Consider the following 23,036-nt stretch of genomic DNA (forward strand, 5'->3'; position numbering starts at 1 on the left):
ATTCACACACGCGATTTAAATTTCTTTGCCAGCTGTGGTAAACAGCGCGCATCTCTGCCGTTTATTCATTCATAAACAGAAACCCACGTGAAGAAATTCACGTGAGAAGGAAAAAACGTACTAGTATTCCGCAGCTCGCTCCTCGATATACCCGCACTTCTGAGGGACATTTTCCATTAGTAGCCTATTATTCCTCACAGCGCTGCAAGACGGTGTAAACAAGTAATGATCTAAATAAACTTTTCTCGAGCTGATGGGGGCGTTCACAGGATTGCCTCAACCCTTTGCGTTTGAATAGCGCGCGCTCTCCGTGGGCGGAGTCACATTACATCTGAATTAGCTGTAATTAGGTCGACTGGAATCGCTCTCTTTTAATACAGATTTCACAAGATGAGAATATTTGTTTTTTATATAAATTACTTCATTTAAAAGAAGAGAATTCAAGCTTCATGCCTGTGTGTCTGTATGCCTGTTTGACTGAGTATTCGCTCAGTTATTGTTCATTTTCGGACGCGTTTCAGAATGGCAAAAAGCACAACACTTTGTTTTTATTGTGAGTATACACAAAAATAATACACATTTAACAGAATCGATTGATGTATGAAACTCCTATGGAAAATCAAAGTCAACAGAGTATTTATGAGTTTCTTTTACACTAATAAAAAAAAAGCGAGCTGGTATCGCCGGCGATACCGTAGACCTCAGGGGGTTAACCAATAAAAGTCTTTGGTTACAGACTCTCTGGAGCCTGGGTGAGTTATGGCTGGGATGTGAAGACTCTTGTGTCAGACCTTGGTCTCTGTCTTTCTCTTAACCAATCAGTAATTTGGCAACAAAGCTAGCATTTGACCAGTTATGTGTTAGTGCTGGGGGCTCTTTTAAATAGCCCGACTGGTTGGCGCCTGGACCCCATGACAAGATTGATGAGGATACGAAGTCCTGACCAAATCTTCCTCTTTGTTCGGCAGGAAGTGGGAAGTTTGAATTAATCTTCTGGAAGAAGATTAGTCTGCGTTTGGTTCATACCCATTGTTGCTACAGGTGTTTGGGTGCAGGCGAGCGGGTTGCACAACACGCTCGTTGGCTGCAAAATACACATCTGCAGTTGCCTTTTTTAGGGGACTGACAGAGCGAAATGCTTTGACAGCTCATATGCTCACAAAAGCATAATTTTTATTTGCTGTCAGAGCCCGGATTCGAACACGGGTCTCTGGCGCAAAAGCCCACTCTGCAACAGGGGGAGTTCACATAAACGTCCAGTAAGCGTGAGCATATAAGAGAGCGTCATGTTTTGTGTCAGCGTTCGTTTTGCAGGCGTGCGTGTGTTAAAACAGGCTCGTTTACTGCAATATTAGTATTTCTAGCCACCTGAACTTAGAGGGGACTGAGAAATGTGTGAGAATTGGAGGTTGGTCCAGCCTCAGCGGGACTCAAAACATTCTCTCTTCCTCCTTTCGCCAGTGAGTGAGGCATTTTAGAGGCGGGTTCGCTTTCTGAAGTAAGAAAGCTGGCCGCGAGCTCGAAATGAACAGCATAATTTTTATTTGCTGTCAGAGGCTGGACTCAAACACAGGTCTCTGGCGCGAAAGCCTAGTGTTCTACCACTGTGCCACAGGGGGAGAACACATATGCATTCAGTAAGCGCAAGCATATAAAAGAGCGTCACGTTTTGTGTCGGCGTTCGTTTGCAGGCGTGCGTGTATTAAAACAGCCTTGTTTACTGCAATATTAGTATTTCCAGCCACCTAATCCTAGAGGGGGCTGAGAAATGTGTGAGAATTGGAGGTTGGTCCAGCCTCATCTCAAGATCCAGCGATGCGAAGAGCTTCGCTGAAGAAATGAAAATCAGAATTCCAGCCTGTGAGCCCCTCTTTTATACACGCTAGCCACACCCATTCTGGCGGGCCAGGCGCGTGGAGGGCACGACGTCACGCAGGGCTCACTGGTAGGCTGCTGCCGTTGCCGTAGGACAGCCAATGAGCACGCTCGTACAGCCTGCTATGGTCTGCTGTCTGCCGCACTGCGTTGACAATAAATACAAAATTAAGGATCATTTTTGGCTTCAGATCTCGAGAAAAGACAACTTTACCCGTAGCGTAAGCAACTTACAGCAACATGAGAGAACCTCTCGTAAGATAACTCAGACATACCAGAAAACCTTTTAAATTCCAAAATAATAGAACATTAAACATTAACAGATCTACCCCTATATTAATATTGAGCAAAATACATTAAATAACACTTAATTTTAACATTTGTTCTCCTTTAACAGTCAGAAGCAAAGTATGCTGGTAACTAGAAATCTGCTGTAACTCATTCCGTGAATATGTGTGTATATGTATGTGAACATACATTCACATTTATATGGGAACGTGTATGTGCAATATATGTACACAATAAAGGATAAAACTGTCAGTATAATATGCAATGCTATTTTTGTCTTCATTAATAAAGAACCTATAACGGTCATCAGCTGGAAGTGCCCTTGAGAGCCACCTGAGGACACTCCACATCAGATTTGTTTCACTCACAAACTACATCTCCCATAATTCTCTGCCTGGACTCATCAGCACTCATTATCACATTCACCTGTGTCTCATTATCTTGTTTAGCTCACCCCATATAAGCCTAGCTGGTTCACCCCATCACTCACTGTGACGTTTTGTATGTTGTTACACTGCATTTTTCTGAGCGTTTCCACTGTTGTCTATGTTCCTGGTAGGGATGGGGAAATGAAGCCTCATGAATCACTGAGGCTTTCTCCTGACTGTTCCGGGAAAAGATTCAAAGCTTCGAACTGGTCGAGAACAGCGCCACCTGGTGGTTTTTTAAAATAAAGCAGCCAGAAGCCTGTGTTAGAAGCTCTGGCAGATGAAGCAACCACAACACACTCCATAGTTTCAATGTTATGTGCAGGGTTGGGGAGGAACGGAATACATGTAACGGCGTTATGTAATCAGGATACAAAAATCCAGTCACTGTAATCCGTTACAGTTTCGTCAAAAAAACGTAGTAATCAGATTTTAGCTACATTTTGAAAAAAGGGGGAATACTTTCAGGATTACAATGGTTTCATTTAAAACTAAGTAAATAAGTATTTTGGCATAATAACACTATATTAAGCGCTGCTTGATTATACAGTAGTTCCTGGTTCTGTTGCCAGTAATGACTCACGTGTGCCACGCGCTGGGTGCAAATAACAGCTGTCTACAATCTCCTCAGACGCAGACTGAATCACTGCTGCTAGTAGAAACTATGCTGCCTGCGGGTATTATTAATGCCTGCGCTTTTAATTCATGGAAATTCCGCTGCTATTTTGTAGAAATTATGAGAGTAGCTTTTTTAGTACCCAAAATGTCCTTTCTTAATCTTTTCTCGCGTAACGGGATGTTCGCTGTCTAGGTAACGTAGGGGAACTCCCACTGCCAACGCTCCAAGTTCAGTCAGGCAAATTAAGAAAGATCACGGCTTTAGTCAACATGTAGGCCTATTTTAAAATAAACTAATATGTAGATTGTGTAAAAATTGTAAATGTTATGTTTTTATTTTTTTGTTAAGAATTTGTTAAAAATAAAACAAAATAATCTGTAATACCATACATTAGCCACTAGATGTCTGTATAGTCCTTTACATAAATATATATTCAGGCCTGTGTGTATATTTTGCAAATATTGTACACTGGACCAAATTCTTAATAAATAAAAGTTTTTTTTCATTTTTTTTTTTTATAATATTTCTTCTTGCTTGACTTTATTTATATATGTGACCTTGAAGTAATCCAAAAGTAATCAGTTACATTAATTTCATATTATAGTACTTGGATTACGTTACTGAATACTTTTTTTATGAAGTAATTTGTAACTGTAACAGAATACATTTTTAAAGCAACCCTCCCAAGCCTGGTTATGTGTACAAATAAAAGCCTTACATGTTTGTGTTTGATTTGTTCATTAAATAAATTAATTTTCCCATTAAAGTGTGACAATAAAATATAATATAAGCTCATATGATTCAACAAGATTGAATGTAGGCCTGGCCTGGCCTGGCCTATCTCTCTCTCTCTCTCTCTCTCTCTCTCTCTCTCTCTCTCTCTCTCTCTCTCTCTCTCTCTCTCTCTCTCTCTCTCTCTCTCTCTCTCTCTCTCTCTCTCTCTCTCTCTCTCTCTCTCTCTCTCTACACACACACACACACACACACACACACACACACACACACACACACACACACACACACACACACACACACACACACACACACAAAATGAATAAGGACATTGTCTGATAGGATCATCTGTTATTAAATGTGCTTATGACACTTGTTACTGATAGTGCTTAACTGTAGGAATGACAGAAAGGTGATAAAGTTTTTCATTATATTTATTATTTTTGGCTGTTGCCATTGCTCTAAATACAAACCCTTCACCAAACACCAACACCCTATCCCTTCCCCCCTAAACCCACCCTAAACCTAAATACCAACACCAAATTACCTAAAATCACCAAAAAGTGCAACGATTTTACAAAAACAAAAAGACACAAAAACAACGAAAAAATTATAGCCTAAGTAGTGAAAAATAAATGTTGGTTATTTAAATGTAATATTGATTCACTTTCAAAGTACAGCACTCTCCTCACAAACACATCAACCAGACTGAGGCAAAATGACTCGTTAAATAAGATCTGGAGTTCGAGCCTTCTGACACCCAAAGCGAAACGCGCACGTGATTTGACAGAAAGTGAGGCTTCGTTTGTCATCGATCACGTGACTCTAGTAAACCGATACACGCCCCGATACGGGGCTTCACTAGAAATTGTGTCGCTTGTGTGATACGCACATCGAAGCTTCAGTGTCATACGTAACATCACTAGTTCCTGGTTCTTGATATCTGCCTGTGTCCATGGTTTTCCCGTTATTGTCTTACTCTCTGGATTTGGTGTTTTTTGTTTTTGGATTAGGCCTACATAATAAACTGTATTTGGATCCTCAACCTTGTCTCGGAGCAGTTCGTAACAGAACCATTGAGGCAGAGCCATAGAGAGAAAGAGTTGCGACACTCCCATAGACCTCCGTTGTAAATAATGGCGGCGCTTTAACCGCCTACTTCCGGGATTTGAAGATCGGAATAGTTCCAAACACTGTCATTTGGGCGTTGGACACCATTCACTTACATTGCTGCGCGTCGAGTTGTTCCAGAGTTAAGTTGCTGAAATATCGACCTCTTTTGAATTGTCAACTGTCTATATTGTATCAGAGGCCCTTTGCGATGCTTATACTGGTCTTCATTTGTACATGCACAGCGTAATTATTTATATTTTATGTTGGTTGTTTCAACCAATTTTCAAGCTCTGCCTGCTAGCTAGTTAGCTAGCGCGACTTCGTCAGCTAAGAGTTCGGTAATGAATCGCTGCCACCTTTATAGCAACTTTTATTTAATTTAATTTTTGGGGATATACTAACTTTTCATTATGTTTTATTGTCTTGAGTGAAGCGGCTTGTGAGAACAATGCTGGACCTTTAGGATTGTTATGGCCATCACCAGTCCTGTCTGTTTCATGGATCACCTGCCCCTGGTTTTTGTTTTTCTTGTTCACACACTCACACAAGCACACATTTTTGTTGTCTGTCATTGTTTAATAAAAAATATTTTATTTGAAAACCTTCATTTGTATCAGCCATGCTTAAATTCGTTTTTAATCTGTTATAGTTTTGATAATGTGTATGGCTTAATCTTAAAATAATATTCTTAGTCTTAACATGATTATGTTTCACGTTGTGGTCCTGGGGGTGGCCACTTTCATCAGAAGAAGTGAGCTAGCTTCTAAGCGAATTCTGAACGGACCGCCACGGCAGACCTCTTTGCGTGATCACGAAGGTAGGCTAATGGCTGAATCAAAATTTATAAGCAAAATCACGGGAATCAATAGCCTAATACAGCCCAGTTGTGCTAAAATAAATATCATGAGACGTCCATCATCAGATGAATGATATGGAAAAGTTAAAGGTATAGCGGAGGATGTTTTACTTCCTGGTGGGTAACCTATACTATTGGTCCTCCTAATTGTCAATCATTCTGGTGAATCAATCAAACTTTTCAAAAAGTGGAGAGGGCGGGTCTTATCTAAAATTTGGAAAGATCCTCCGCTATACCTTTAAGTTATAGCCGCTAAAGCCAGTGCTACTACCCATGCGAACATGAACACTAAGCTTTTCCCTCCAAAAATATAGCCTAAAACTTGTCTCCAAATGCAAAACTGACATTAACAAAATGCAATAATGCAATAACAGCTGAAAAAGTACTTGGGTGTGTGTTTTATTTTATATTTACCGTTCAATAATGCAATCGCTGCTGTCTGCCCCATAGAAGAACATGACAGCCAGTGTACGTTTTGGAACTATTGGGGATGAACCACGTGACAGCCATAGCGGCGACATCAAAGAGTGTCGCAACTCTTTCTCTCTATGGCTCTGCATTGAGGTAAACAAACTTCAAAATAAGGGTCCACAGAAATGCATATTGGGGAAACGTGACATGTTGTTAATTAATATTGCTCAGTAAATATTTGTGTACTTGCATTGTAAAAAGACCACCTTAAAGTGTAATAGTTATTTCATATCTGCTACTGTCTTCGAAAAGTGTTTAATTAAAGCTACGGGTGGTAATGTTTTTCACAAACACTTTGTTATAGTGGTTGAAACTCTCTTGACATCTTGATAGCAATCAATAATAAAAGTGGTCTTAATATTTAAAAAAAATCTTCTGTGGAAGTCTCAGGACCAAAAATGTTCATCAAATCATTGCATTTAGTCCATATTATCACCGCAAACAAACAGCAGCCACCAGTTCCTCCTGAACCAAAACAAGAAGCTTATGCTGCGTTCACTCCATGTCGTAATTAGGCTATCGTAATTACGAGATGGCAACCTGTGACATTCTACTTTGAGCTGTTCATCCTTAGACTCAGATTTATGCGTTTTAGGGATGCACCGAAATGAAAATTCTTGGCCGAAACCGAAAACCGAAAAAGAGGAAACCAAGGCCGAAAACCGAAAAGGCGAAAGAAATTATGCCAATTATTAGTACCATTGCATTTATGGCTATGACTGTGTACTAACTTTACTAAAATCAAGGCATTGCAATTGCATAAATTAATATTAAAGTTTCAAAGAATAAATCAATTAAAATTGTATGCAAACATTTATTTAGCACATTGCAAAGTATAAAATTAAATGTTTAACTTGACCCCACTCCTGTGTACATTAAATAATAATGTAAAAGCCTACTGGCCTGCAGAAAGGTTTAACAATGAAATGTTCTCTCATAAAAACAAAGTGCAGTTAGGTCAATACTGCCATAGCCCATAATAATATCTGCAGCTATTTGCTCATGGACGTAAGTTGCAAAAACCATAAACAAATAAGGTAAACACACACACACCTCTGATAAATGACTGCTGCTCTGCACACACAGGCAAGGTCTCTCGCTCCCTCTCTCTGCTGTGCGCGCGCTATGTAGGCGCGCTCATGCTCGCTCGCGATTCCGGGAGATTTAACATGTAACAGGTGGTACATGTCAGAGCTCTCTAAGTTGTTTAAATTCATTAAGATTGTAATGTTATGTGCTTCGAGACATGAAGCAATTTAACACCGTCTCTCATAACACTTTGCAGACTCTGCTCTGGCTCTGCAAATTCATGTGTTTTGGAGGAGGCATGGCTTTAGAGAATGCTTTAAAGGGTGGTTTATATCTCCCAATTGTGAGTTTATATTTTGAGGGGAAAAGTATAAGAGAAGAAAAATCTGAATTGCAAGATATAAACTCATTATACAGAATAACGAGTTTATGTTTCTGATATTTTTCAAAATAGGGGGATAAAAACTCGGAATTGCAAGAAAAAAAGTCAGAATTCTGAGACATAAACCTGAAATTATTTTTTTAAATTTTTTTTCATGGCTTCAGTAGACTGCTACTGCAGAACCGTTTTTTTTTTTTTTTTTTTAACCATCATGAGAGTGAATTGCGTGAACAGCAATCAGGTAGACTTGTGTTCTCTCCTCTCCAAGTTTGATGTCAGCAGATAACAGTAAAGTTAAGCTGGGTAGTGCATCTTTTTCTAGTCTGTCTAACTTGCTAACCCAGCTGGGTAGTGCATCTTTTGGTCTTTCTGTGTCTTGCCTGCTAATGTCGGCCACTTCCAGGTCTGTGTTCTGTGACTAAGTGCCTGACAAAAAAAAAAAAAAAAAGGAAAAAAAGGTAGGAGGGCCCCTTAACAGAAATTTGCTTAGGGCCCAACACCGCCCAAGGGAGGTCAGGATTGGCTCTGCCTACACCCAAATGGTCTATTGAAAAAATTACATGTGATCTAGGACCTTCATACGGTGCATGCCATTGGAAAGACTGTTCTATCTGGAAAAAGGTATATTATGCTAAAAGCATGCTACTTTTTCCACAAGCCTGATGAATGTGACTGCGGCTACATTTTATGCTAGTTCTTGCACTTATTGCAGCAGTTTAGACATAACTGCTTAAATGTAACAAAAGTAAATTATGTTAGTTTTAATAAAAAATAAACCCCTAGGACATAAAAGTGCCCAAACTGAGGAAACCTCTATCTACGGAATCCCTCTTTTATCACTTACTTCATCTGGTTAGGTTCTGATAACCTTTTTTTCCCTGTATGCCTTGTTCTGTTTATCTCAGAAAAGAGGTTATCAAAGAACTGTGAGGAATGTAACAGAAATAAGTGGCAACAGAGGAGAATGCAAAGCTTTTAATAAAAAAAAAAGGTGTAAAGTGTCTGAATGTTAGATAAAGGAAGCCAGTTCTGCACTGGGGCCCATGTGGGCCCATACAGTTACAGAGAGCCTGCAGCAACACTGAACACTTCCCGTTATAAGAAAGTCTTACTAAAACTTGAAAAAGAAAAAAACATTGAGCCGACTTAGATGTTGGGCTGGATGGTATATTTGTCATAATTAACTGACATTAATATGTTTACCTAGATTGTATATCTGATAGAAGAAATCCAGTAAATACTCTGTGATATCATTTATACTGTGGTAGATGTCTGCATAGCAGTCAATGGGTAGTATTGCTGTACATTTACTAGAGAGCAACATGGAATATAAAAATACAGAGCAGGTGTAAAGCAAGTGTAAACGTTGCCATTGTGTTCCATTTTTAACATAATGCTGTTTAAAAAGTAGGCAAAGTGTGATCGAAATTTCAGTGATAACCAGTGGTGGAGGAAGTACTGAATCTCAGTACTTGAGTAAAAGTACAAATAACCAGAGACATATTTACTTAAGTAAAAGTAGAAGTACCACAATGAAAACCCTACTTAAGTAAAAAGTAAAAAGTACCTGATTTTAAATGTACTTTAAGTATTAAAAGTAAAAGTACTTGCATAACAATGTATTCTCTTAATGTCTATATTCTAATAATTAGGGCTGTAACAATATGCAATATGAATCCGAAATCGCTACACTCAGATCTACGAACCTGTGTCACGGTGTGAGAAGGCAGAATCACGACACACCCCTTTTTTGAAGTTAACATTAGGCTATACAATACGTAGATGTCACGATCCACACTCGGGAAACAGGGAGATCCAATATGCAGTAAGTATTTATTAAGGGTTAATCCAAAATCGTACACAGTCCAGGCATAGGTCAAATATCAAAGGAGCAATCCAAAAAACACAAAACAAGAGCAGACAAGAACAGAACACTGAAGTGGCGTGATAAATACAAGGACTCCGTGACACATACTAAAACAGACAGGGTTATATACACAGGGAAATGACAATGCTAATGGGGAATTGGCTGAGTGCAATGATTAATGACAATGGACAGCTGAGTGCAATGATGAGACAAGGATCGTGGGGAATGTAGTTAAAAATGTGACAGACACCGTGAGGAAGGAGGACATCTAGTGGACACCTGGAGAACACAACCTGACACCGTGACATAACCCCCCCTCTACGGAGCGGCTACCAGACGCTACAAGACGACAAAAACTACAACACAAAACAAGAGTCCAAGGCGGGAGGCAGAACAGTCAAGGATCAGGGGGAGGGATGGGGGGCCAGGTCCATGGAGGGAAACGGGGACAGGGAGTGACAGTTCATCGGGCGGCCAGGGCGGAGATGACAGTCCATCGGGCGGCCAGGACGGAGACGACAGTCCATCGGGCGGCCAGGGCGGAGACTCTCCCTCGGGCGACCAGGGCGGAGCAGACAGTCCATCGGGCGGCCACGGCGGAGACGACCCCTCGGGCGGAGACAGACACCGGCTCAGGAACTGGAACAGACACCACCGGCTCAGGAACTGGAACAGACACCACCGGCTCAGGAACTGGAACAGACACCACCGGCTCAGGAACAGACACCGGCTCGGCGGCGGCCATCTTGTCCGAAGACACAGGCTCAGCGGCGGCCATCTTGTCCGAAGACACAGGCTCGGCAGACGTGACGTGAACAGGCTCGGCGGCGACCCTCTTGTCCGCAGACACTGGATCCGGCTCGGCAGCGGCCATCATGTCCGAAGACACAGGCTCGGCGGCGGCCATCTTGTCCGAAGACACAGGCTTGGCAGACGTGACGTGAACAGGCTCGGCGGCAGCCATCTTGTCCGAAGACACAGGCTCGGCAGACGTGACGTGAACAGTCTCTGGATCGACAGACGTGACGTGAACGGTCTCTGGATCGGCAGACGTGACGTGAACGGTCTCTGGATCGACAGACGTGACGTGAACGGTCTCTGGATCGGCAGACGTGACGTGAACAGTCTCTGGATCGGCAGACGTGACGTGAACAGTCTCTGGATCGGCAGACGTGACATGAACACTCCTGGGAATCTCTAGGATCTTGGATAGCATAGAAAAATAATCCAATAACGTTTCAGCGGCCATCTTGTCCGAAGACACAGGCTTGGCAGACGTGACGTGAACAGGCTCGGCGGCGGCCATCCTGTCCGAAGACACAGGCTCGGCTGACGTGACGTGAACAGTCTCTGGATCGACAGACGTGTGCCTCCTCCCCCTTCTCCATCCGCGATGGCGAGACGGCGGCTCCGATCCGTCCCTCACGAGCCCAGGGTCGAAGGGGGGCCATGGTGGAGAGTGATATTGGATTTCCTCTCGACCACTCACTCCTCTGCGACCTCCCCGGGTCCCACGAAAAATGACTAGGTGGGTTCCCTCAAAACAAATCTTTCTCTCCCGCTCGGTGGCTGGGGAAGAAACACCAGAAAACATACCGCTAGATCTTTGGTGACGGAGTCCTTCTGTCACGATCCACACTCGGGAAACAGGGAGATCCAATATGCAGTAAGTATTTATTAAGGGTTAATCCAAAATCGTACACAGTCCAGGCATAGGTCAAATATCAAAGGAGCAATCCAAAAAACACAAAACAAGAGCAGACAAGAACAGAACACTGAAGTGGCATGATAAATACAAGGACTCTGTGACACATACTAAAACAGACAGGGTTATATACACAGGGAAATGACAATGCTAATGGGGAATTGGCTGAGTGCAATGATTAATGACAAGGGACAGCTGAGTGCAATGATGAGACAAGGATCGTGGGGAATGTAGTTCAAAATGTGACAGACACCGTGAGGAAGGAGGACATCTAGTGGACACCTGGAGAACACAACCTGACACCGTGACAGTAGACCTACACCACAAAACTAGTTGAGGATAAATTATTTAATATTGGGCAATTCCATCATTATAAACGGGACATTTGCAGTGAAAACTTTAAATATAAATTCTCAGAAAATGCATTTAAAACATATTGAAAAATATCAGTATGCGTTTTATATTTAATGGGAAATAGCCTAGGCTACACATGCGTTACGGGACACAAAAAATCTTTAACTTTTAGGTAGGTAGCAAAATATTTTTTTGTAATTCTGTGAATTACACTGCACAAACCAAAAGTAATACCCACCGGATGAAGAAAGGTTGGCTCTCCACAGAACATAAAATATTCATTTTATTTTATTTTTCGTGTTCCCATTTATGAGGAAAAAACAATGTTACAGACGTGACCGCTCTGAAAGCGGCACTAAAAGACTGCTTTAAAACTTTCACTGAGACCTCAAACAGAAAACAGAAAGCACAAAGCCTTTTTTAAAGTGAATTTCGTTTTGTATTAATTGTATCTTAATTTTAATCAATGTTGCATCAACCAATTGCCAGGATTTAATAAATAAGATATTGTAGAAAACTGATAATCACGACACGTAGGCGCCGGCGAGTGAACTCAGCGTATAAGGTAGCCTATCCTACTTGCCTCACAGACCTGATAAATATATCTTTAGACAGCTTTAAATGTGTACTTTTAAACAGAAAAATTCAAAACGAAAGAAAACAGACTGCTCTCTGCTTATGTAATCCGTATGAAATGCGCATTTCTCTCTGGCGCGTTCACTACTGCGAAGATCACGTATCAGTAGGCCTATCGTCAACCTCATCTTTGCAGCCGACACAGAAAACACTTGTTTATTAATAAACAATTAAAATGTCTCCTTGCTATATTTGACATATTCATTACTTTTGCCGGTTCTTTGTGACAGCTTTTAGGTGCTTTATTGGCAGCGCCACCAACGAGTCAGCACTGAAAACATAGAGATTTTTTTCAATCCCTGTTTTGGCAGGGGAAAAACTGATCCAAAAATGTAACGAAACGTTGTAGAAATGTAGTGGAGCAGAAAGTATAATAATTGCTGCAAAAAGTAACGAAGTAAAAGTCAAAAGTATGCACTATTGATTCTACTTAAAGTACAGATACGTGAAAAGTATTTGTACTTCGTTACATTCCACCACTGGTGATAACCATACTCTTAAAATAACTGTTTGTTAAAGGTACACTCTGCAACTTTTGGCGCTAAAGTGGTAATAAACAAAACTGCATTACAAGATAAATTGAATTTGAGCAAAAATAAACTCTGGAATTTAATTTTGGTTATACTGTCAAAATAAGTTTTATACTATTTGGGTAATAGTAATATACTATTACTATGAGCAATGATTGAAAGATGATCAAATAAGCTCTACGTCAACATTTAAGCATTTGGTAGACACTTTTATAAAACAACAACTTACTTTCTCTAGTTGAGTCACAAGAACTGTACAGATGTTGAGGAGACCCAATGAAGAGTTGAACTTGGCTCAAAAGATTCTAGTAAGTTCTATGAACTATCAGACTATTTTTTGATGAAAATCTCTCAATAATGTTGTCGTTTGTATGGCTCATGCATGCAGAGACTATTACAGTTAGATAACCAGTGCTGGCAGCATGAGAGCTAAACATGCTCCACCCTTCCAGCTCTGTGTATATCCTTCCTTTCACTTCTGAAACCACATTGCCATTTCAATGGCTAAAAATAAAAAAAATAAAAAAATCTGCAGACTGTGAAAACAATGATGCAGGATTTCCATTAACTAAGTTTTGGAGTACTTGCCACGTATTACTCCTCTTCCAATGTATTTTCTACCACTCTCAGGCTCAGCGGCCGAAGGTTGAATACTGAGGATCTGGTACCAGTGACTCATTTCTCTCATTCCTTACATGTTTGTGTTTGATTTGTTCATTAAATAAATTAATTTTCCCATTAAAGTGTGACAATAAAATATAATATAAGCTCATATGATTCAACAAGATTGAATGTAGGCCTGGCCTCTCTCTCTCTCTCTCTCTCTCTCTCTCTCTCTCTCTCTCTCTCTCTCTCTCTCTCTCTCTCTCTCTCTCTCTCTCTCTCTCTCCCTCTCTCTCTCTCTTTTCTAAGAGCCGTTAGAAAATTTACTTTTACATTTACATTTATGCATTTGGCAGGCGCTTTTATCCAAAGCGACTCACATTGCATTTCAAGGTACACATTTACATTCTTATCAGTTCTCAGTTCTTGTGAACTGAGAAAATGAACATGAACACTTCTGATGAAAGGTCTCATTCTGTTTCTGGCAGAATCACATTACTCTGGCCTGGCCTTCTAATATGCTCTGTAATCTTTGGAATGGGAAACAGCTGTCTCTGAATGTAAGAAACCAAAACCGCATGGCAGGAGTAAGTGTGGGTGGATGTACGAGAAAGAAAGAGACATCCTTTGTTCGCATCTGCTTTCATTACACCATCATGTCGTCTCTTCTTCCTTTCTTACCTCAACTCCTATGCAGATGATCAAAATTTAAGAGTGCTTTTGAATAATTGAAGAGCAGAATAATAATCGCATGTCATAGCAAGCTGTGGCTGGAGAATATAGGTTCATTCTGGCCCTAAAGGCTCCGTCAAACTCACTTTGTCATGCATATCAAGCCTTGAGCCTTCTGCTACCACAGAAACCGAAAATTCTCGGGCCAGCATCATGTGTCCAAATTTCAATCTTAACCGTTCTATTTAATCAGAAACGATCTGAAAACAGGGCTTTAAGTGTAAAATACCGAACTTGTCCTCTTAACAGGTTAAGCTAACTTGTCAAAGTTTGATAAAGTGTTACTGGCATTAAAGCTTTTTTTTTTTATTGAAGATGTAGTCCTTTTTAAAAACACATTCAATAATTTAACAGCTGCAGTTTTACACTAAGAATTATGGTTCCCAGGGCAAATATCAACCCAGGCTCATTCGAAAAATGTGCAAGTGGTGACACTACTTAGCCTGGGTAAACCCAGACAACTTCCGGCAAATTCAGATTTGCTCGAGAAGTAGTCTGGCAAAGAGCTCATTCAAGCCCATTTCCATGCCGTCGAAATCGCGGCACCAATCAGAAACGTTGAGGCGGGCTTTACACAATGACGATCGCTCTGATTGGTTTTAGGTCTATCCAATTGCGCCCAGAGGCATTTGAGCGACGTCCGTTCAACTTTTAAATGCATTATATTCAAATTGCAAACACATGAGGACAGTCTCCATAAAAGACCCACTGGCAGATGAACGTGCTACTACATTTCTCTCCGAAACGGTAGGAAATTAAATTAGATTTAATAGAGGATTTTTTAACTGTGACACGATAATTGACAGGGCAGTTTAAGTGACAGGATGCACGCGACAGATCCGTCCGATAAAGATGATGAAGTAGTATGTCCTAAAGCTTGCCTACTTTTTTGCTACACATTCAAAAGTAAATACCTTTTCTTCACAAAAAGAGTACATATTTTTATGGCGTAGTGTAACTTAGGCAAATTGGGACGCAGCATATGGCTTTACACGATGACGATCTCTGATTGGTTTTAGGTCTATCCAACTGCGCCCAGAGGCATTTGAGCGACGCCCGTTGGTGACGCCCCTTTGGAAATGATTTGTCTATGGAGCTTTGCCAGACTATAACTCAGTTACTACTGAGAATAGTCTGGTTTTAACCAGGCTAGACACTACTGCAAAATGGTATAGAATTGTTTCTTGCATGTTTCGTGCAGTGTTATTTAAGTATTATTGAGATACTAGTATGGTTATAAATATTTTGAAAAGTTTTAGTAATTGTGTTGTTTCTGCCATTTTTATTGTCTATATAGTTTTTTTTTATATAAATTTTTATGATAAAATAACTTTAAGTTTTTGTTATTTAGTTTCAGTTCAATTTTATTTAATTTCAAGTAACTTTTTTTTTATGGTGTTAGTTATAGTTAACTGTAATAGCCCTGGTTTTCATGGCTGCTTCTCAAAGTGAGTGGTGCTAAAAGTGTGTTCAATTTTATCCGAAACAGATGAACGTGAATCTGTCAAAATTTTATTACATTGATTGTTGTACGTATGGCGGCAGTTCGGAAAAGAAATGTCGGGAGAGTGACGCTAAAATGGTCAACAGCGTAAAAACAGCATACTATCTAGCCTAAACCTAACTGATAGGGTTAACAAAAACAAATGGGAGATAAAAACGTATTAGCAGAAGCAACCACACTGTAAAAAAATCTTTTATGATTTTATAGTACATGCCATGTTAGCTTGCTTCTACAAGTCTCTGAGCAGAGGCCGCTCACTGAGACAGTGGGAGGAGCTTGATGTCCAGCTCCTCCTCTGGATTTAATGGGCGAAACTTGAAGGTCCAGCCACGCCCTAACCCTAAACTTTACCCTATCCCTAAACATAACTAGGTCAAACTCCACCCATTGGCCCTCATTTATCAAAATTGCGTAGAAACGGGCGTATATGTTGGCGTAAGATTATGCTTACACTCCTCTCACCGCCTGATTTATGAAGCTGTGCGTACCTTTGAAATCCAGGTGTACGCAATACCTGCCCTTGATAAATGCCGCGGCTGAAAACGATCGTCATTAGAATAACACGCCCCTATATATTCAAGTCTCCGCTTCCCCCACGCCCTCATTTTACGCCATAGACACACGGAAGACGGCAAAGAAGAGAAACTTGGATGAGCAAATGACCTATCACAATGCATTATTTTACAGCACGTGTTTTGAAACAATTAGCATTTAATTTCGTATCACCTCACATGTATTGGGGTGTACAATAGTGATGATGATGTGATGTGGAGTACCATTCATTCACATTAATAATTGCATGACAATTTGTAATATTCTTCTTCTTATTATTATGGTTTTTATTATTAATGACGCTTATTGTTATTTAGAAGAAGAATGTCGTTATTATTATTATTATTATTATTATTTGTATTATTATTATTACAGTATTATTTAAAAGAGGAAGAATGTCATTTTTATTATTTTGTCAGTCTGAATTATTTTTTGGTCATTGAAAGCCTTTCATTACAGAACCCAGTCCATGCGCACCTGCCGGGCCTAACCATCGTTTCAAAGAATAGTACGACGGCGAGCGCGTCGAGTATAGAGTATTACCAACGCATTCTCATCCTAGGGCGTCATATTTGGGGAGGTGCGCGCGCAGTCTGCGGAGACTCGCGCTGCGGAGCCAGGCGAAAGTATAAACAAGGCTTGAAACGTCAGGTAAACCACACAGGCTCGCAACTGAAGGAATACATATGCCTACAAATCAAATGCTTTGGTAAAGTCACACAAATTAAACATTGGAGTCCATGTTGCACAAAAATAAACACTGAAGTTTATAATTACTATATTGTTTTTTTGTTTTTTTTTTACAGTGGGTCATAATATATCATATCTTTTAGTTTGTCAGTGCGTTTTGTGGTGTTAGGAATTGTTCTCTTACGAGAGGTCTCTCGTACTGCGTAAGATATCTTACGCTAGGGGAAAATCCTTTTCCGCGAGATATTGAAGCCAAAAATTATCCTTAATTTTTAATAATGCAAAACGCGTTGCGGCAGCATGCAGACATAGGCGAGACAGCTCGCGCTCCTATGGGCTGCTCTGCGGCAACTGCAGCAGCCTATCGAGCGAGGCCTGGCGTGACGCCAGACCCAATCAGGGCACTTCGCGCCCGCTGCGTCACGTCCCGCCGAAATGGGCGTGGTCTAGGCCTATAAATACCGCTCGCAGGCAGCTATTATCTGATTTTTCATCCTTCAAGCGAAGCACACGCATCGCTGGAGCTGGAGAAGAAGCCGCGCCGTCTGAGAGAGAGCACCTTCAGCGGGACGAGTCACTGAAGTCGCTGGCCGCGCCGCCTTCCTGCCTTCCTGCTGCGCTTTACGGCGCTTATATCCTTTCTTATTACTCCGTACTCTGTTTGTGTGTCGCCGCCGCGACACACATTTCTAAAAGAGCTAGCGTCTTTTTCAAGATGCCTTCCTGCGGCTCGTGCAGAGCCACACTCAGTGACGGGGACCGCCACGTGGTTTGCGTTTCCTGCCTGGGTGAGGAACATGCAGTTCTCGCGCTCGCTGACGGCGGCTGCCCTCACTGCGAGCTGATGTCTATGGCGACTCTGAGGACTCGCCTGGCCTTCTTCAATGAGACTGCTCCCCCGCCCGCCGCGGCATCGCGCCGTAAGAAGCGCCGTGCCCAGCGGGTCACGGAACCTTCCCCCAGCCGCCAAAGCTCGCCGGTTCGCCCGCTTGCTTCACCGGCTTCGTCAGCCTCTCTTCCTGACGGACAGCCGCCGCTGTCTGCCGCCGCTTCCGTTGACATCGCTGACGAGGAAGCCCTGCTGGGAGAGGATGATTCCTGCTCGATCCTGGCGTCAGGCAGTGAGGATTGGGCGGGCTCTGAGGACCCCGCGCCCCCTGCCCACACATCGTCAGGCAAGAGAGCGTCCATCGAGACGGAGCTCATGCAAGTACTCGCACAGGCCGCGGCGAGCCTCGGCCTCGAGTGGTCTTCGCCCGAGCAGCCCGCTCACAACCGGCTGGATGGCTTTTTCCTGCCTGGGGAGCGCGCTTCGCCTGCGTCCAGACCAGCGCCCTTTCTTCCTGAGCTACACGAAGAAGTCGCTAAGTCATGGAACGCCCCCTATTCAGCTAGAGTGCGTCCTGCTGTCTCTTTGGCATTCTCTGCAGTCAACGATGCCAAGAACAGAGGATACCTTTCGCTGCCGCCGGTCGAAGAGGCGATAGCGGCCCACTTATGTCCGCCCTCCGCTGGACGGCGTGCTAAGCTGGCCCTACCCTCCAAAGCTTGCCGCACGACGTCAAGCCTGCCCTGATTGGGTCTGGCGTCACGCCAGGCCTCGCTCGATAGGCTGCTGCAGTTGCCGCAGAGCAGCCAATAGGCGCGCGAGCTGTCTCGCCTATGTCTGCATGCTGCCGCAACGCGTTTTGCATTATTAAAAATTAAGGATAATTTTTGGCTTCAATATCTCGCGGAAAAGGATTTTCCCCTAGCGTAGGATATCTTACGCAGTACTCGTTCCCTCTTCTAGAGAGAACCGAGGTTACGTTAGTAACCGAGTACGTTTTTCTGCGCATTTCCACACTAACTCAAAACGTGCGTACACCACCTCCTGAGCTGGCGTAGGATTTGAGCGTGCCGTACGCCAACGTCCATATTGATAAATCTTTACTTCGTTACATTTTGCAGCAATTATTATACTTTCTACTCCACTACATTTCTATAACGTTTCGTTACATTTTCTGATCAGTTTTTCCCCCTGCCAAAACAGGGATTGAAAAAAATGTCCATGTTTTCGGTGCTGATGCGGTGACGAGTTCATGTAACATAAGGGCGGCGCTGCCAATAAAGCACATAAAAGCTGTCACAAAGAACCGGCAAAAGTAATGATTATGAATATGTAAAATATAGCAAGGAGACATTTTAATTGTTTATTAATAAACAAGTGTTTTCTGTGTCAGTGCCCTGCCTGCATAGATGAAGTTGACGATGCTATCCTCGCAATCTTCGCAGTAGTGAACGCGCCAGAGAGAAATGCACATTTCGGATTACACAAGCAGCGGTCTGTTTTCTTTCGTTTTGAATTGTTCTGTTTAAAAGAAGACCTTCCAAACGTTCTATAGATATATTTATCAGGTCTGTCAGGCAAGTAGGCTACCTTATACGCTGAGTTTCGGTTCATTTATGAGACGAGAGTCCAGTTCACTTGCCGGCGCGTCCATGTCGTGATTATCTAAATTGTTTATATACTATATTTACATCTTATTTATTAAATCCAGGCAAATGGTTGATAAATTTATTACAATTAAGATACAATTAATACAAAACAAAATTAATTTTAAAGAAAGGCTATGTGCTTTCTGTTTGAGGTCTCAGTGAAAGTTTTAAACCGTCTTTTAGTGCCGCTTTCAGAGCGGTCCGTCAGTAACATTGTTTTTTCCTCATATGCGAAGTGCGAACATGAAAAATAAAATAAAATGAATATGTTATGTTCTGTGGAAAGCCAACCTGTCACGAATCCAACACACAAAAGAGAGAGATCCAAGTGCAGTTAATTTATTGGGGTAATCCGTACTCACAATCAGTTCAGGCAAATGGTCAAAATCCAATAAGTCAATCCAAGAACATAAAACACGAACAAGAACTGGCAACGAACAAGAACTGGCAGCGAACAAGAACAAAAGTGTGAGGACATTAAACAAGGACTCCGTGACAAACACTGAAACTGACAGGGTATATATACACAAGTGCTAAACGAGGTGACGAGAAACGGCTGAACACAATGAACACTCAGTGACAGACAGGATCATGGGAAATGTAGTAACAGAGTGTAGGACACCGTGCGGGAAGAGGACCTCTAGTGGACACCCAGGGAACACAAACCAGACACTGTGACACAACCCTTCTTCATCCGGAGGGTAGTATTACTTTGGTTTGCAGTGTAATTCACAGAATTACAAAAAAAAAATTTCGCCACCTAAAAGTTAAAGATTTTTTGTGTCACGTCCACGGCATGTGTAGCCTATTTCCCTCATATTAAATATAAAACGCTTGATTACACATTGTATTACCTTGTTATGATATAGTGACCCATACAATGTGCCAAATATATTTTCCTTACCTTGTCATTCAGGGCACTTTTTGTACAACCAACGTTGTGCTGAACTTGACAAAATTGATCTGCTGCAGCGGCGGCCAGCAGCTAGTGTTTTTTTTTTTTTTTTTTTTTTTAGGCAGTAGAAGGTTCTGGAACTTTTGCGCGCTTCCACATCCCGCGCAACTACGGATCTCCCAGGAACATTCATTATTGCTGCGTACATTTATCCGTGTCAGAGTTCTGAGAAGTAGCCTATCTAGATGCGCATGGCATGCGCGAGCGGTGCGCGATCATGGTCGACTGACAACGAGATTAAGCAGCTGAACAAGACGTCCGTGTTCCGATTGTTCTCATCTCAGCTCCGCCGAGACAAAATAGACATGCCATTTCAAAATCTTTCATTTATAATCAGAAATATGTTTGCAAAAGCATCACTTTCATCAAATTTTATGTGACATAATTTCCAGTAGGCAACTGACTGCAAACGAGCAGGCTTATGTGCCGGGGCTGAACCCCAGAGAGCCCCGGCCCAATTTAACCACTGGGTGTAACGATTCATCAACTACATTGATGTATCGATTTATATTCCTACGATCCTACTGCATCGATCTGTGATCGGCAAATTGGCCTTCCGGTCGACATATATCGATCTAACATCGTTTTAAAAGGTAATGAATCGATTGTATCGATACTAGCTAATAGCTCATTTGATTTAAGCATGTTAGACTTTATATGGATGTTTTTTCTTTGCACTTTTAATGATAAAGGCGTTAAACGTTACTCGATTCAGTCTGCCTATCAGTGATTTCGTCACCATGCGTGACGCGCCAGAAGCAGCGCGACAACCATAGACATAATATAGATAGACGCCCTATCGACCGCTACTGCCTACTGGCGCGTGCGAGCCGTGGGGCCGCCATCTTAGACCGGTCACCCGCTCCACTCAGTGTAATCTGTATGGCAGGTGCAATGAGCTGTCAGCGCATTTCATTAATCATACCGAACTGATTTTCACGCGGGTTTTTTTGCTGCAAAGGTCATTCATGTAGCTTTTATACAGGACACATGGTTCGGTGTATTTTAATATTCATAGTAGGCTTAACATTAATATAATATTCTGATTTAAGATATAAAGTGACCAGACGTCCAAAATCAAAATATGTGATGTAGGATATAAGGTATTTTATAAATCACACACTATAAATATGATAAAGAAGTAGAAACAGATAGTTGCAGTATTAAAGTAAGATATTTTAATAAGTTGAAGAAACGTGTGTGTTTTACATTTACATTGCTTCCTGATATCACGTGCGCAAACACAAATAACCTATATATATAAAACAGTTATGTCCGGTCGAACAATGTATGAATTAACTTCAGATTGGTTTGCGCTAAAAGTAAGTTTCGTGCCTCTTACAAGTGCTTTCGAACTTCTTTCTGATCTGAATGGTATGTGGAAAACACTTGCGTTGAGGGAGCCAGAAAACACTTGGGGGAGACTTCTCCTAGTGTCAAGAACGCAACTGAATGCCTTTTGAAGCGTCTCAGTACTGGAAAAACCACAGGAAACTACTTTTAAACACGAAATTACTTGATTTACAGAGGGTCTATTCCAAGCACGGCGCTACACCGGGGCTAGGGGGCGCTAAAGCCCCGTCAAAAATCTGTGTAGCCCCAGTTAAGCCCACGCAACTAGGGGGCAAAAGACCCGCGCTCTTAGTTCGTACCGGAGTACATCTGACCTCAACACGCAAAAATCCGGTGCAGCATCAAAGTATTTGACGAGCTGCACATGACCACATGACCACATAGCGCGTAGTTGTATGCATGCATCAAGGGATTTGTACGCTCTAATCATTTCTCTTGTATACACACTTGGTGTCTGAATTAGATAATTATATATATCAGGCCATACAATTGCTGGCCACTTCTTGTCATCCACAATCCAAAGATCGTCAGGTATTATTGTATAGGGATCCGGCAAGATCTCACCATTGCAGAGAGTAAGTTTTTTAATATAATCGCCACGGTCAGAGGTAGCCTACTAAGGCTTCCCACATAATCCATCGTCAAATCTTTGATTTACAGTAAAGTAACGTTATATGTGTGCAGAGTGCAGTCATGATATGTTGCAGGTCGTAAAGTAACGTAAACAAGGTTAACTTATATAAAAGCAAATTCGGGCTCTATAGAGGCTATTACATAACTTAGTAGATAATTCATACATGCATCACAGTATGTCCGGATTTTGATTCGTAAACAGTTGGACGTTTTACATAATGTAATATTAATATGAAACACAAACAAACAGATCCAACTCTGAAATTGCAGTTTATTATTGAGTCAACAACAAGAAATTACAAACAATGCGAAATAACGTTAATTACAATGTTCTTTTACAGAACTCGGCATAACAGATAGGCCTAGCTGTTTTTTGTCCAGTTCATTTTTAACAGGTACAGGGTGTTTGTTTTTCTTGCTGTGGCGTTGTATATTATTTCTATTTTTGACGTTGTGATCCGAATCATTAGACACCAGTGATGCGCGGGTCAATATATAAATAACCCGCACCCGACCGACGTTTTCAACTAACCCGCCCGCAACTCGGACCGCAAAAAAAGAAAAAGAAAATATTGTAGGTTACCCGACCCGCTTCCTGACCCGCTGGCTATGTCTATTTTGATGTTTCTGCGCAAGTTCAGCAGACAGTGT

The 23,036-nt window shown here is 41.7% G+C and overlaps 2 protein-coding genes across 5 annotated transcripts in view; both read right to left on the reverse strand.

The window, feature by feature from the left end:
• Positions 1-13,314, reverse strand: part of LOC309509552 (NXPE family member 3-like) — a 90,651-nt gene extending 77,337 nt beyond the window's left edge. For 2 of the 4 annotated variants that reach the window (XM_082184336.1, XM_082184334.1), the window contains exon 1: positions 13,115-13,314. The gene's annotated coding sequence lies outside the window, so the exon portion shown is untranslated. Of the gene's footprint in view, positions 1-13,107 lie in introns of all 4 variants that reach the window. The other 2 variants (XM_082184335.1, XM_082184333.1) reach the window with 2 other exon arrangements.
• Positions 9,519-11,717, reverse strand: LOC309509943 (uncharacterized protein). Its single transcript, XM_082184947.1, has 2 exons — positions 10,980-11,717; positions 9,519-10,847 (listed from the first exon to the last, which is right to left on the reverse strand). The coding sequence occupies exons 1-2, from the start codon at positions 11,252-11,254 to the stop codon at positions 10,124-10,126; spliced, it is 999 nt and encodes a 332-aa protein (XP_082041073.1). The 5' UTR covers positions 11,255-11,717; the 3' UTR covers positions 9,519-10,123.
• Positions 13,315-23,036: the final 9,722 nt, after the last annotated feature.

The sequence above is a fragment of the Leuciscus leuciscus genome (genome assembly GCF_965113295.1).
Source record: "Leuciscus leuciscus genome assembly, chromosome: 11".
Lineage (NCBI taxonomy): Eukaryota > Metazoa > Chordata > Actinopteri > Cypriniformes > Leuciscidae > Leuciscus > Leuciscus leuciscus.

Coding starts and splice junctions, on each gene's coding strand:
- LOC309509943 (XM_082184947.1), bottom strand. CDS start 11,254: ATGTTTTCTGGTGTTTCTTCCCCAGCCACCGAGCGGGAGAGAAAGATT. Junction 10,848..10,979: donor GTCACGTCAGCCGAGCCTGT/GTCTTCGGACAG, acceptor AGAGATTCCCAG/GAGTGTTCATGTCACGTCTG.